The sequence below is a fragment of the Synchiropus splendidus genome, chromosome 1, assembly GCF_027744825.2.
Source record: "Synchiropus splendidus isolate RoL2022-P1 chromosome 1, RoL_Sspl_1.0, whole genome shotgun sequence".
Lineage (NCBI taxonomy): Eukaryota > Metazoa > Chordata > Actinopteri > Syngnathiformes > Callionymidae > Synchiropus > Synchiropus splendidus.
In genome coordinates this window covers 13,744,296-13,759,609 of record NC_071334.1, presented here as the reverse complement: position 1 = coordinate 13,759,609, position 15,314 = coordinate 13,744,296, and the positions used below count along the sequence as shown (strand labels likewise).

Here is a 15,314-nt window from a genome sequence, read left to right as displayed (position 1 = left end):
TCTACAGAATCTGGCAGAAATAGAAGCTGGAATCGATACAAATTGTATGGAGAAGATGGAAAAGCACACATCACGCATCTTGGTGGAAGCTAATGTCAGACGCACACACGTTTGAAAACACCGATCTGCTGCAAGGTTCTGGATCGTCTGGTAGCCGTCAAATGATGCACCAGACGGCGGGTCATAGGCTGAGCCAGCGGTGTCCAGCTTGGTCACAGGTGGACCCTGTGCTCTCAGGAAGTCTGTCGGCCTCTCTGTCGCAGTGCATTGTGGGACTTAAACAACTAGGAACAAGTCTGATCTGTGCGTTTCTACTGCGCTGATAACTTTATCTCACGCCCGTTTACTGCTTTTTCATGCTTCCCACTTTGATCGGTCCCCAGGCAGCAGATGGACACTTCAGGACCAGCTCTCTGTACTTGCACCTCCTGACACTGTGATGTAAATACCACGTATACGTTGAAGTTATGCAACTATTAGATGAAGTTAAGGAACACAGAGCCTCAGAGCAAACATGAATGTCATGTGGACGAGGTCATGCTCTGAGTTTATAAACAAGGCCAGTCATTTCTCAACCTGCATTGCCAGCAACGCTGCTGTGGATCATTTTTATTATTTTACATATCTTTTGTTCAACAGCCCTGTGTTAACCACCTGCAACATCTGGTTACCATGGAGACGGGGGAAGGGTCTTCTTTAGTCTTTCATGCAAATAAGGGAGATATTTTGACTGCACCTTTTGATTCGTCATAAAATAAAATAGAATACTTGACAGGGAAACAATTCTCCAAATGAAATTCTTAAAATAATTATTATATTGTGAAAAAAAGAAGCAAAACAAAAACTATCATTCTTTCTCAGCGAACAATTTTTCACTACACCAATTCCTGGTGCACCACGTTATACAATGTGATTTCAAAACCACGATGAAGGAGAAATTGAAGTTTCAGAAAAATGAATTCAAATAAAATGCTTTTATTTGTCCACATCATGAGAGAGTGCTCTCATCTCTGGAGCACTTCCACTTTGTTGTTTCAGGTGATGTGGGCAGATTCAATTTGATTATTTTGGTGTCAAAAAATCATGAAATGTCATTATTTGCGGCGAATTAATTTCAAATTAAAAACTAAAAAAAATAAGTTTATGGAAGCACTGAACAGTGAAACAGTGCTGCTATCCTGGGACAAAGTTTTTGTGTTAAATTCATACATTGACACATTGAAATTGATACATTTCTCTGTGGCGTTACATTAAATAAAATATAGTTGTGATGACTAGCATTTAAACGTTTAAACATTATCAATTAAACATGTATTACAGAAGCCGGAAAATGATTCCATAGATATTTTTTTTATCATGAATTCATCTGCACTTGGATTTTGTCTGGTTGACGTTACATCCCAGCTGGGTCTTCTTCGCTGCTAGTTAACATGGACAGGCTGCACAGTCTGGTTCAGGGAGTCGACGCGAGGAGCAGAGGCCAGTTTAGGAGTAAAGGACGCGAGCACCTCTCTTCACCCCAACCCTGATGTCAATAAACAAAACCCAGAGGGAGCGAATCTGCTTACTCACCTCTGCCGGAGCAGGAGCAAAGACTCATTAAATCCTGCCAAAATTGTCTTTTTCGGTGGTGAGATAGCTCAAAGAGGGTATTTCCCTCAGGTTCCCCAGTTGTTCCAGCTGTTTTATTAGTTTTGAGTTAGTAAAGCTCCGGAGTGAGACGGAGCAACACTCCTCTGTGATATTATATATAGGAACAGAATTCTTCTCCAGCCCGAGGAGGAATTATTCAATAAATGTTGGCTCAACGAGATGCAGGTGAAAACTCTCCCTTCCTGAAAAGCCAACAGAATAAAATTCCAATTAAAGAAGAAGAATAAGCCTCTTATTAGTTCCTGGGTGAGCGCCGTCAGCCTTTTATGATGCAAATAAATGTGAAATGTGTGCATCTATTAATTCTGTATGAATGAAGTAGGAATTGTCATTTCACGTCAAATGTAGAAAAGTGACGCAGAATGAAATTAATTCCTGAAGACTTAAGACAGCAGGAATAAATCAATAACCAGGGTCATTTGCACATTCATTTCATTATTATTCATTTTATTGGTTTAACCTCTCTAGCTTCAGTCAACTCTCACCGAACTGACCCCACGATATAAAATGAGGAAATCAGTGTGTTGACTTCCTGACAGCATGACTGTAATACAAGAGTGTTTGATTCAAGTATGTTAAAATTGAAAAAAAACAAAAAAAAAAACCAAAACTAAACCAAGTAGCAGGACTGTTGATCAAGCACTCTCTATGTGTAACTATTTTAACAAGAGACTTGACTGAATGAAACAGTGAATCAGTTTTTCTCCAGATTCCTCACGTTTGCTATGAAGGTAAAATTTAACTAACTCTCTGTGTTTGGCTCCGAAATAGCTCAGTCAAATGTGTTCCTGTAGCACAAACAAATCGTGGCTTAGAATATTTTATTGTATTATCTTCATTCTGTGTTCATTGATCTCAATTATTTAGCACAAACACTGCCCTCCAGTGGTGGGAGGCCGTCGCTCCACTTGCACTATTTAAACTTTGAACTTTAAACTTTAAACATTGTTGGGGCCAGCCAACACACACAGTTCAGCCCCTCTCAAGAAGAAGAAGAAAGTTTCACATCTGTGATTTCATTTTAAATTCCACAATGCACAGCAACAGTGAAAATAGTTCACTTCAAAAGCAAATGGCACAATTGTGTGTGGGCTCTCGGTCACTTGTTACCTTGACAGACAAACGATGCCGGAGACTCTCCAGGATGAACCCGAGCCGTGAGGAAGACCAACTTCTTCTCTCTCTCTGGATCCAAGTGTTCTGCGGGAGGAAGAGTAATGAGGTGAGCAAGGAGGGCCGTTTGGTGAGAGGGTGAGGTTCTTAACATCATTATTCCAACTGGGTCGCTGCAATAACAAGAAGACCATCAGAGTCCATTGTGAGACTCCGGGCCAGAACATCTTCTGACCTGCGCAGCTATGTTCAGACAGACACACATGAATCAAACATCAAAAGCAACACATGGCTCAGAATTTTCTACCAGAGGGTGAATTATACATCTACAACAGGTGTGACCCCACAGAGGTCTCCAGGTCTGGATTCTGCTGCAGTGTCGGTGAGAGCGAGACAAACTTGAGATCCAGGGACAAATAGAAACAGCTTGTGGCAATGACTCACAGAAAAAGAAGCTGATGATCTACAAATAATCTTTGGCTTTATGCCTTTGAAAATATTATTTTAATGTAATGTAAGCAGGATGTGTTTAGATAAATTCAACAAATGAAATAAAATTATGACAATTATCCTTTCATTGTTATAAACAAGGCAATCCAAATAAGTGTATCATATACTATAGGTGTTTCTTTGTTTTCCTTAAAAAAAAAAAAAAAAAAAAAAAAAAAATATATATATATATATATATATATATATATATATATATATATATATATATATCACAATTTTTCATCACATTCTTTATCCTCTACACCTGTTTTCAATGTTTCACAAATATAGTTTGCTTGAAATTTTAGTATGTAAACATTTTTGTATTTTTTTATTTTCAGGTTTGAAAATTCATAGTTTATTTATAGTTGCTGCTCCATTTTAAAGTTACTGCCATTGCCGTCTGCTAAATAGTTGGGTTGGACAACACCCGCCTGACTTCACCAGGCTCCAATGTTTTTGACAGAAATGCATGAAGCTCACGCCAGTCAGCCATGTGGCTCAGCTTTAACGCAGGAACTTTCAAGAATGTACTTTTAAACAACCTCTCAGGCAAGTTATGAGTAGTCAGAGTCGTTTTAAGGAAAAGAGACATTTTTCTACTCATTCTCTCCAGTAATACTGGCACATTGAGAGGTTTAAAATTCTCCTAATATATATATATGGACAAAATATTGGGATTGGGGGTTGGACAAAATATTGGAAACACCTTAAAGCTTTTTTAGCTTTAAGGTGTTTCCAATATTTTGTTTTGTTTCATATACATATATACATATATCCCTGTAAGTAGCAGTGAAAGGCTAAGCGGAGATGTTTTTCTTTTTTCAACAGGATGCACATACTTATTTTTCTCACGCTTAAATCTCTTATTTCAACGGCAGTATTGACAAAAAGATTCATGTCACTATGTCATGTCTTGTTTCTTGTATTTCTCTCTCTTTAATAGCATTTCTGCGCACCTGTTTATTCTTCCTAAAAATGTCAGCAGTTATTCCCCTTCATAAGGCGTCTCTTTCTCTGTGATTGGTTTGGCTGTGGCGGCTGCCGCCTCTGCCTCACTTTCTCACTGGGCCCCTCTGGGAAAATGAATTGCCCTCAGCAGGTTTGAAATAACAAAGGTGAAAATGTTGTTGCTTTCTTGGCCGCTGCTTCTCCTCTAATCTGCTGTTGCTAATGGATGAAAGTGATCGTGTGCCTCATTGCTAAACACAAACCTAATATATTATCGATTTGTTCGCCCACTTCTGCTGAGCCGAGAAAATGCAAATGATCAACAGGCTCGGCACCTTTCCTTCCACCTAATCCCAATTCAGCCCGGGAGCATTGTGTTTGTGTGAGTCCGTCACTTTAGCGCTGGTAAACAAATGGGCGGAAAAAGTCCATTTAAGTACTTTTCTGCGATTTTATTTCACTTTTCTCTCCCTCTGCCCTTCACAGAGACAAATGGCTTTGCCATTCAGGAGTCTCCATGGAGCCGCGGCGAGCCGTTTGTTGTAAATGTGAGTGCTTGTGGTTGGGCCGGATGCTGGCTGCTTGTCAGCTGTGAAATTCCATCACACAGAAACTCTACTTTTGGCCTAAAACCCCAGGCCACCGCGCGGGCTCTTGACGCTGCGACACACACTGTACAGTAGAGAGTTACACACAGCTTCTCTCCCAACAGTAAAAACCAAGAACCCAGAAAGTTGTGAGCCGAACCAGAGACAGCTGCCAAGAAGCCGGCTGTCAGGGAATTCAACCATCGTGGCCATGCTACATTTAGTCTCAGTGCTGGTGTGCCCTCGCTGATCCATCAAAACAATCTCTTCAAGCAGACTCCTGGAGCTTACAAAGGATCCTCTGCTCAACTCACACCACTGTGATGGGTGTGTGTGCGACAACGTCTCCTCGGGGCTCTTTCAAACGCTCCCCATGTAGTTGTTGTGTTTATGTGCCTGTATCTCCGTGTTCCTCTGGATCAGGCTGAGCTCAGTGGAGCAATGTAGCTTAAAATCAACTCCCACTTTTCTATAGGAGCTTCTCTCCCCTGCCAACACACCAGCAGCACAGCGACGCTACACGTAAGCCAAAATACCTCTGTGGCACAAGGGTTTTGGGTCGCATAACAGCAGAGGCAGAGAGCATGACCGTGCAGCAGCTACTCCTGACCTCCAGGTGTCACTGGAGATCAGCGGGGAAACTCAGGGGAAACCACAGGGAAGCGGAGGAAATGAGAGACACAAGTCACAGAAATCTCCCAGTTCATACTTCAATTGAATGAATGAATGTTTATTTCAATCCTCTGATGTATTGCTATATGACAAAAATGGCTTCTTAATCGATGCATTGTATCCATTCCAGTCAATATTTTTTCTGAACATTATAAAGAGATTGAAAAGGAGCCAAGAAAAGGAGTCAAGTGAGTCAAGAACAGGTGTTTCAGCTTCTGCCCCGTATACCAATGTTCTCCATTACAGTGGTTGTGTGTAGCAGTGGGTGAACTTGTGTCAGTCTTCAGTCCCTCTAGTGTGTGGGCATGTTTATCCGACTTTGTGGGGACCAATTCTGTAAGGAGCGTATGACTTTGAGGGGACATTTGGCTGGACCCAATGTGGTTAAGCTTTAGTTTGGTTCAGAGTCCTGGTTGAGGTTAGCCATATGTTTTGGATGGTTAGGTTTAGAGTGAGAGGCTGGAGAAAGCACTATGGCAATGACAAATCTCACAATGTCCCTGCATGGATAGAAATGCGAGTCTGTTTGCGTGGATGTCTTTTACGTTTTTAGATGCTAGTCAGCTACTTTCAGTCTTTGAAGTCCCTTCTCCAGAGAAATCTTTCTGTCTCAGATCCATTTTCTTAAAAATTCTCATGTTATGCAGGTTTTTCATTTCCTTTGCCAGTGAGTTCCACATTGTTTTTCTCCCACTATTGCAGTGTACATTAGTCTCAGTGTGGTTCGAACATATGGTTGGTAGAAGTTCCTGCTTCTTCTCTGCTCCTCCTCATCAGCAGGTCTTTGCAGATGATCAGGTATCAGTGCATTGCTCGCTCTATTAGCTCAGGTAACTTCGGTACTCTTGCTTTAGCAAACAGTTCATTCCTATGTTCCCATATAGTCTGCCAGATACTTTGTTGTCTGTTGCAGTGGTATTACTACACCTCGCCTGCAGTAAGTCTGGGAGTATCAGAGTATAGTACAGACTTCTCAACACTCTCTCATTCAAGTAGTGTGAAATAATGGAAACATTTCTATTAGAAAGTACCTTCACCTTATTCTATATTTTTTTCTATATTCATTTATTTACTTTCATTTCCATTTCTGTGTATGTGATTAGCGTTTTCAGATCCTCTCCACTGGTGATAACGTTTTGTCATCAGCAAACAATGCATGATTCATTTGTTCTGATAGCTCACGAATACCATTAACATATCTCATGAATAATTTGGGCCCAGAACTCAGCCTTGAGGCACCCCATATTCTTTCTTGATTTGACGTTAACTACCTGCACATACCGTTGCCTCCTGCTCAAGCGACTTTTCACCCTGCCTTTTGCCGGGCCTCTGATCACATCCTTCCAGATTTGAGATGGTGACAAATTTTTTAATCTAGAAATATTCCAATGACATAGGTTGTTTGGTCAACTGCTGCTGTTATGTCATCCATTAGACTCAACAATTAAATTATCATTCAGCGCATTGTGTTTTTCTAAGAACGTATGTGGTCTCTGTACAATCAGTTTTCTAGTATTTTGAGTATTTTTTTAAGAATTAAAGTAATAGTGACACTGGTCTGTAACTACTCTGGGTGGATGAGTTATCAAGTAAAGGTATGTTGTTACTAGTGCAGAATCTGATCCAGAAAATATGCACAAACCACAAGAGCTACAGCAAAGACCTATACTAAAACTTAGTTACTAATAGCTTGTTCTTAATAAAAAAGAACTTTGCATTAATGTCTTACTTCCATAACGCTTGCAAGCAGTCTGACCGGTACTCCAGTCGTGTCAGGTGACGGCAGTAACTACAGTCCATGGAGTAGCTTCGCTGGGATCCCTGTTTGTGGGACATTCCGTGCACACTCAAGAAGTTTGTCAGCTGAACTGTGGCTTGTGTTTCAAATTCATGTGGCTCACAGTTTAGCTGTTCACGTCTTGGGAACATTCATCCAGTATTGATCCACAGCAAGAATGAAGACAAGAACATGGTCTTCACTCAGGATGTTCCCCCAGTCGTGGTGTCTCTGTGGGGAGGCGGCATTGTCGGTGGAGTCCTGCACGAGAGATGGTGATGGAGCGCTACATGCTGACAGAAACAGCTGACCCTGGTTTAGTCGAAATGCTATAATTGTATATTATTTGAAAAAAGAAAGAAAAATGAAAGTTTATGAAGCTAATATGACTTTGATTAGTTGAAGTGGCAACATTAGTTTTGGTGTAAATAGAAACGCATGAAAATGTTAGGGCACACCATTTTGACGTCTTTGACATTGAGGTTTATGGATATTTGTAATATTCTAGTCAATATAACCTCAAAACGGCAACAATAACAATCATCACATTATCTCATTGTGAGATTCAAATATAATCCAGAATAAATACAAATAAAAAAAAAGACAAATGGCCGCCAATGGTATTGTTCTACTTGGCCTCCATCTGATCTGATCTTTGTCTAGCAATGAAATGCATTTAGACTCTGGTCTGGTCTCAGCCATGCCAGACAGACAGACAGACAGACAATAGTTAACCTCCACATGGCTACAACCTACGCACCTGTCATGAACCTGGTTTAAGTAAGAGATGAGGGGAACTAAAAAGCTCTGACAAACCAGCTCTAAATGCAACATCAACATAATAAATAATGACTGTGCCAGTCATGGAGCTCCGAACAGAATAACTCTAAAGCCAACGGGTGTATTTCAGTGAAACACTTTCAGGGTTGGTGTGGACATGAGATCCAGTAGCTGAGAAGGGATTAGATTTTGGTGGTGCTCAGTGGACCCATTAGGATTCAGGATGGCAAAAGGATCAGTCTTGGACTTGGTCTCGGTCCCTCAAAAGTCTTAGCTTGGTCATGCTGACTCAGCTTTATTAGTCGGCTGTCTGGCGTGGGTTGAAAAAAGAAAAAAGCAACCTCGATTCTTCATTCTTTAATGCTATTTTGCAATGGAATAATGCAACTCCGGACATGAGTATTATGCTCTAACCAGTTCCAGTAAAAGCAGAAAAAAAAAGTATAAAAAGCTCACCATCCAGGAGATGGCGACGTGTTTGTTTCACTGGCTTCATCCCAAAACAGCCTTTTTTTTTTTTTTTAAATCAAAGAAGCACTTCACATTGAGCTCAGGTATCATTAGCACACTGCTTGGGTTTCCTATTATCTTGGTGTAGTAGCAGGGTAACACAAGATAATGCTTGTGAATAAATAGAAGAAACGTGAGCAGACTGAGCCGGTCCACGGCGGGCAGGGCAAGAGGAGCTGCGACGGTGAATGAATGAGCGTGTCATGGAACAAATTTATGCCCACACTTCAGAATCAAAGCGCAGACTCAGCACATTTCTCAGCTGCCAAAGTCACACGGTGGGCCGCGTGGCACATTCTCTCGCCCCTCGCCATCGGGATATAATGAATTAAAGGTTGTCAGGCGGCGATCAGCTCTGATAAATATGGAAATTGGTGAAGAAAAATGCCGCTGAGGTAAAAAAAAAAAAAAAGGTAAATTGTGAAGGTCATATAGAATGTGCTGGTCAGCTTTTTGGGTGACAGCAGCATTAAGAACTGTGGTTCAGTCTTATAAATAGTGACATGATGTAATGAACTGACATCTTCCTTTTCATGGGAATTTGAAGAGGACTGCAGACACTTGAATACACACAGCCGCTTGAACTGGTTAATGAGATTTAACAATCAAAAACGCTTACAATGTTCCTCAAAAGAGCCTTTAGATCGAGTTTGAACTAAACTATTCAACTACTGTCATGTTTTTAAGAGCCAAACTGGGTTCAATATAAACTGTCCAAACTTTTTATGAGCCAGTTAGAAGAAAGTGCTGCTCAGTCCTGGCGCAGAGCTTTTTTAAGGCATACAATAAAAATACAATGTCATCCAGGCCACGGATTTATGCTACATTGCACCGCCAGTCAGAAACCCAAGGCCGTTCTAGATCCCGGTCCCCCTCCACTTGCTTGGTACCGTGGCTTTTAAAGCGGTAATAAATTAGCCCCACTGCTGCATGACGGCAACAAGACATGCTTGCTCCACCAGTCGGTGCATCAAGTTGCTGGCTGGGAGCTGTAAATTTATACCGAGCCCTTGGACCAGACGCCGTGCGATAGTGTTCGGAAACAAAGCTCTGCGCTCCCTCTCAGCGCTCAGACAGCTTCCTGGACCAGGACGGCCACATGAGGACTCTCATATCAGTTTACAGGAAGACTGAGAGAAGCAGTCCAGCAGTGATTTGGAATCATGAGAAAGTGATATTTTTACCCACTGACCACATCAGTTACTGAGATTTGCACGACTCTTTGCCAGTGATTTTAGATCACCTCATTTAAGAGATGCTTGCCACAAACACTAAGTTCAAAAAGGGTTTTTCACATCTTTGGGGTTCAAGCCCAGAAAAACAAAAGTGTGTGTCACTAAAAGTCACTAATCACGGAGGGCACGGAGGGTTCTTTGTGCAGACATCACTTTAGAACTAAATTACTAGTTATTCATGGCTGAACATGGGTCTTTTACACTGTTACCATTAGCTAAGGCAGACCTGGGTAAAGTGCAGCCCGGGGACCATATGTGGTCTGATTCCTGTATTTTTGTGGCCCTTTAGACGTCAGACTAAAACTATAACTGATATGTTGCCTTTTTTGTTCTTTCTCTTTTAGTCACCGCCACCACTTCAGCAGTAAAGACAGCATGTTCTTGTTTCAAGACTAACATTTTCATTGGCCATTTTTGTGTTTTCTTGTTACTCAAAATGCATTGAAGGACTACTGAAAATATATTATGAGATAAACTACCTTTTAACATTGAACGTCTGGTCCATAGTTATGTTGATTTATATTAAAATGAAGTGCACATGAAATGAAATATTTCAATAGTTTTCATTGCATATTTCCGCTTCTTACTATCCTTACTTAGATGTAATCTTTTTAGGTTACTTAAGTATATATTTTGGATATTTTTCCATCATGTTTCGTATTCATCGCAGTCTTTCTTTTGATGATGGCCCCTCACAACAGGTACAGTTTCTAATGTGGCCCTTCAGGAAATTGAAGTGGCCACATGGACAGGTGACCTTTCATCTACTGCAGATAACTTCTGGCCCCTTTTACAAAACATCACTAGGTTTGGTCCTCTTTAAACAGTCTCAGTTTTCATTGGAAAGCAGAAATGCAGTTCCCAGCTGGAACTGTTGGAAGAGAAGACTACAGTCCAATTATTCTAATTAATGAGGACACTTGAAGCGTTCAACACCACATTACTACAACAGGAAGCATCAAGAAGTGCCCCGACACTAGACGCTAACAGCGCAGAAACGCGCCGTCATTTCTCAAACATGCTCAGGAGCGCTGTGCTCTGTCACCAAAAGAGCCCAGTCTGATGTCAGCTGTCAGATTCCAGGCTTGATGGTGAGGAATACTTCCAGGCATTCCAATTGCTTTTTCAAACAATTCAAAGGTTAAAACACGTTCTGCCTCTTGTAGCAGTTTCACAGACTGCGACGTGAACGACACCCTCTGTAATAATGCTCAGAGTAGTGAGTATCGTAGACCTGGATTATTCTGTAAAGTGGCCAAATTTTGCCATAAATAGGTGCTAGATAGTGGCAATATTCAAGTCAAAATTGGGGCAGATATTTTTTATTACTCAAAAGGAAAGCCGAGTTGTGAAACAACAGACGCCGTCGGTTCCAGGAAAATTACAAGCAGTGGCCATAATGGATAGTTGCATTCACTTTCCATGTCACACAATCTCAGTTCATCACAAAGCACACCACTGCCTCATGTTTCCTCTTAACACTTATCATCATCTTGGCGAGGAGAAACAAGCCAAAGATTGACCTTGGAATGTTTCGTGCAGCGAAAAGACACTCTGACATGAAATAAGAAGTGTCATGAAAAGGATGAAATTTAGAAGGAAGGCAAAGAAAAGCAAAGAGAAAATGAGAGAGGAAGAAGAGAACGGAGGCAGCGGAGGAAACCCTCCAGAAGACAGCATGTAAATACAGCGACAGCGGGCCTCTTAAGTGGAGATGAAGAGGTGGCAGGATAAAAAGCTGCGGGCGCCGTGTGATTATGGATCAATTTGCCGCAATCAAGCCCCCTTATGGCTGGTCCCTGTGAAATGGAGAGATTTTTGCTTGTCAAGGGCAGTTGTGATGACAGTGGAGGTCACAGACGGTGGGAGTGACGGAGGCAAACGCGCTGGCCAAGAGGAACCAGTCGATGGGAGCAGAGAGCCGGTCTTTGTTAGCGGGCGATCAGCATTCAGGCCGGCACTGGAGAGCTGTTTAATGATGCTAATGGGGAAAAGGTGGCGGAGCGGGAGGGGGGTGGGGGGGGTCCGTGGACATGATGGCGAGGGTGAGCCTCTAATGAGTCCCCACAACAGACGACTAATGACCTAAATTATGGTGATTCTGATTGTTAAACTGTGAATAAAGCAGGCCGGAGTGTGAGCGTTTACTAGAGCAGGATTACATCAAAGTAAGCGTGATACACTGAGGCAGACCACGGACTTCCGTCACACAGGAGAATCCACCAAGAGACGTGAGACTCAAAGATATACCAGACTAGACTAGATATAGATCTGACAGAAGTCAAGAAAATAGCTAAGACATTGACGTAAAACATTTTTGCAGAATACAAAAGTTGAATTCCACAACAACGGAACAGAAGAAACATTCCAAAGATCTTTGACTTCAAATCCAGGCCGTAAGACGTCGCCAACAGATGAGTGTCAAGAGGAGTTCTGTGGCCAATGCTGACGCAGAAGTCTGCCTTGCATGTCGATTCAATTTTCAAATGGTTCCCCTCCACATTTCTTGACGTTCAAAAGGAATGGGTGGAGTTAGAATACGGATGTGAAGGGGTTACTCTCACCTTTCACCTTCACCTTCACCTTCTTCTACCGCTTATCCGGGGTCGGGCAATTTAGTTTATTTATTTATATTTTGATGTGTTCAGTGAAACGCTGCCTGCTGAATAAGGGAATGAGGAAGGGAAATGTTTCTCTTGAAAGCCGACTGAATCAACACGCAACGCTGAAGTCTTCTGACTTCTGCATCATCTAGCTGAAAATACAGCCACTACTTTGAATAAGTGTCTGCTATAGATGACAGTATTAAGTTTTTTTTTTATCCTCTTGATAGGTCAAGTTAAACAACACTTATGATAGAGTTTTAGACTTTCATTGATTATCTTTTCTTTGGTGCAGGAAGAAACGGTGCTGCTGTGCTGTAATAATGTTGCATTTTCTCTCGAAAGTCAGAAATAAAATCATCCTTCAGCGCGACGGAGTGTAGAGGCGAGTAACAGCAGCCATTTGAGCGCAACTACTGCCTCAAGGTGGCCAACAGGAGACGTGACACCCTGAGACTTAGCAAACAGAAAAGTCGCAAAATAATAACATCAATGCGGCATAATGGAGCATTCCCTAAATTTTATTATAGAAATGGTAATAATCTATCACTTTGTTTTGTTTTTTATACTTGTTGCTTTTTGTGTGTGATTTTCGCTCCAATGGGTCAGAGTGAGTCAAAGCAAAACATTGACTGTACATTCATATAACTGAGATTGTGCTAAAAAAATGAGCCCAAACATGGAAAAACGCTGGACTCCCAAGAACTCCAACCCCAAAATGGACATATTGTTTAGGCAATGTGAGCTGTAGTCGGCTGCCAAATGCAACTTGAAAAGTAACTAGTAATAATAATTACTTTTAAATTTAAGGAATCAGTAAAGTAACTATGTAACTTTTTGCGGGAGTAATCAGTAGTCGGATTACTTTTTCAAAGTAACTGTGGCAACACTGGTTATGCGAGTGTGAATGTGTTGGTTTCCTCTTCACTCAGACCAGACAGTCGACTATGAAAAAGTGGGTGGTCCCCAACTGAGTCTGAGGCTGTGTAGAATGTCGATACGTCAAAGCTGACAGGTCTTTCTTTTCTAAATCTCAAGCTACAACAGCAAAAGTGCCAAAATGGCGAAGACATTTAAATTGCGCGTCCTCTCCTCTTTGATTACTCTTCAGGCTCCGCGATCAGGAAAAGAATTTCTGAAACAGCCACACAGGGAGGATTTCTGTCAAGTCTCAAAAATAATGGGCCCTTTAGTGATATAATATGGACGTCTTGTTGAATGTCTGAGGTGAAGACTCCTCGGGGGTTTCAAGGCAATTGGTCTAAGGCCTTTTCAGGACTCTGGCTTCTCCTCTAAAGCCTTCAGAAACACAGACAGTAGGAGAGGAACATAAAAAAGGAGGATGGCTGCTCTGTGCGCGGCGTGATACTGAATCACAAGCGCCCAGTAATAGCCTTTTTTGAAGAACGAGCCGCTGAACTTTCCGGGCTGTATTGCTTGAAAAGACCAGTAACAAACAGGCGGAAAAGAAGGGGAGGAATTATTTCGTGGGTTTACATCCCCTTGGGTATAACCGGGGGGCCATGGCACCACCAGTATGAAAAAGCAAGGCCCAGAAATGGAGCAAAACACGCCTGCACACTAGTTTTGTATTATTTATCGGAGCATTTGTGAGATGGGAATCCATACAACAACAGGAGCAATCAGATGGACAAACAGACAAAAGGATGAGTAGATCTTTATTACGGAGTCTCTTCCTGCCTATCAATAATTTCTGAGCAACTACAATACATCCAGACGAAGGTAAACAACCGTGGTGCATCCCAGCTTTAATATCTCCAGCTGCACCTCACAGCTACGCTTCTTTTTTTTTTCATCTTTCCTCTGTTGCGTTTGATTGTGTTTTATTTTCCTCGCCTCATCCACTTCCTTCTTATTGTTTCTGAGGCCAGTGAAAGTGAGCGTTGGTCACTAAGAGTCTGCAGTCCTCCCTGCCCGCTCTAATAGAACACACTCGTGTGTTCTAAAGGAGTGTGGCTGACCCCATGTGTGCGCACCAGAGTGTGTTTGTTTGTGCCTGCAATGCGGGTATCAGCGTGGCAGCCACCACAATGTCATTCAGCAGTTTAGTAACAGGCCATTACCTTGTTAATACCGGCCTAATGGGCGTTCTGCTACTTTTAAACTACGGCCATGTTTGTGCCATTAGCAGCCACTTAGAGATCCGTTCAAATCAGCAGGCCACTGGAACCGGCCCAAAACAATAACATAATGGCAGCGACAACATGTGACTAAAATCATTGGGAACAAAGGGGCATTTTAGCTCTTTCAGAGAAGAGAAGGGAGTGTTGTATGCAATGGATCAAACCCAAAAATGAATGTGAGAATAAAGTTGCCGTGTTTGTGCTCACCTGGATCAAAAGCCTGGATAGTCTTCATCGTGTTATGGCTACACCCTGCATCTTGTTCGGTCATCAGACAACAGAACTTCGAGCAGAAGAAGAGGTTTGCTATTTGCTTCATAGTACTCTCTCAACATTTCTTTCAATGGCCCTAGTCACATCGCTCCCACTACTCACACAAAGACCAATAATGCACAGCAACAGCTGCGGCTATTTTAGCATTGACTATTGTTGTGAAATTAAATTCATATTCCTGATAATACAGAGGTGGGCAATTCAATTTCCTAAGGGTCCAGGTTATACATTGTGTCCATTGAGAGGGGCCGTCAAGCCCAAAGAAAGGAGGGTAAGAGAAAATTGAAAATAAAAATCTAGTAATGACATCATTTGTGATGATTAAATTACACTTTAAAAATGCACAGAAACTGTTGGTTTGTTGTGTTTTGTTTCATTTTAACCGCATTCCATTTAAAATGTGTCTCACACATTTCAAAATCTACTTTCAATTCTGATGTATTTTAAGAGACAAGAAATACTCCCACATAAAGACAGTCAAAGGGCCGCATTTGGGTCTCGGGGCGGACTCTGCCCAGGTCAGTGAT

The 15,314-nt window shown here is 41.8% G+C and overlaps 1 protein-coding gene across 1 annotated transcript in view; it reads right to left on the bottom strand.

The window, feature by feature from the left end:
* agbl4 (AGBL carboxypeptidase 4) overlaps positions 1-15,314 on the bottom strand; it is a 238,795-nt gene that overhangs the window by 30,251 nt on the left and 193,230 nt on the right. Inside the window, exon 7 of the mRNA XM_053876093.1 lies at positions 2,764-2,853. Within this exon, the coding sequence (XP_053732068.1) occupies positions 2,764-2,853 (90 nt within the window). The remainder of the gene's footprint in view (positions 1-2,763; positions 2,854-15,314) is intronic.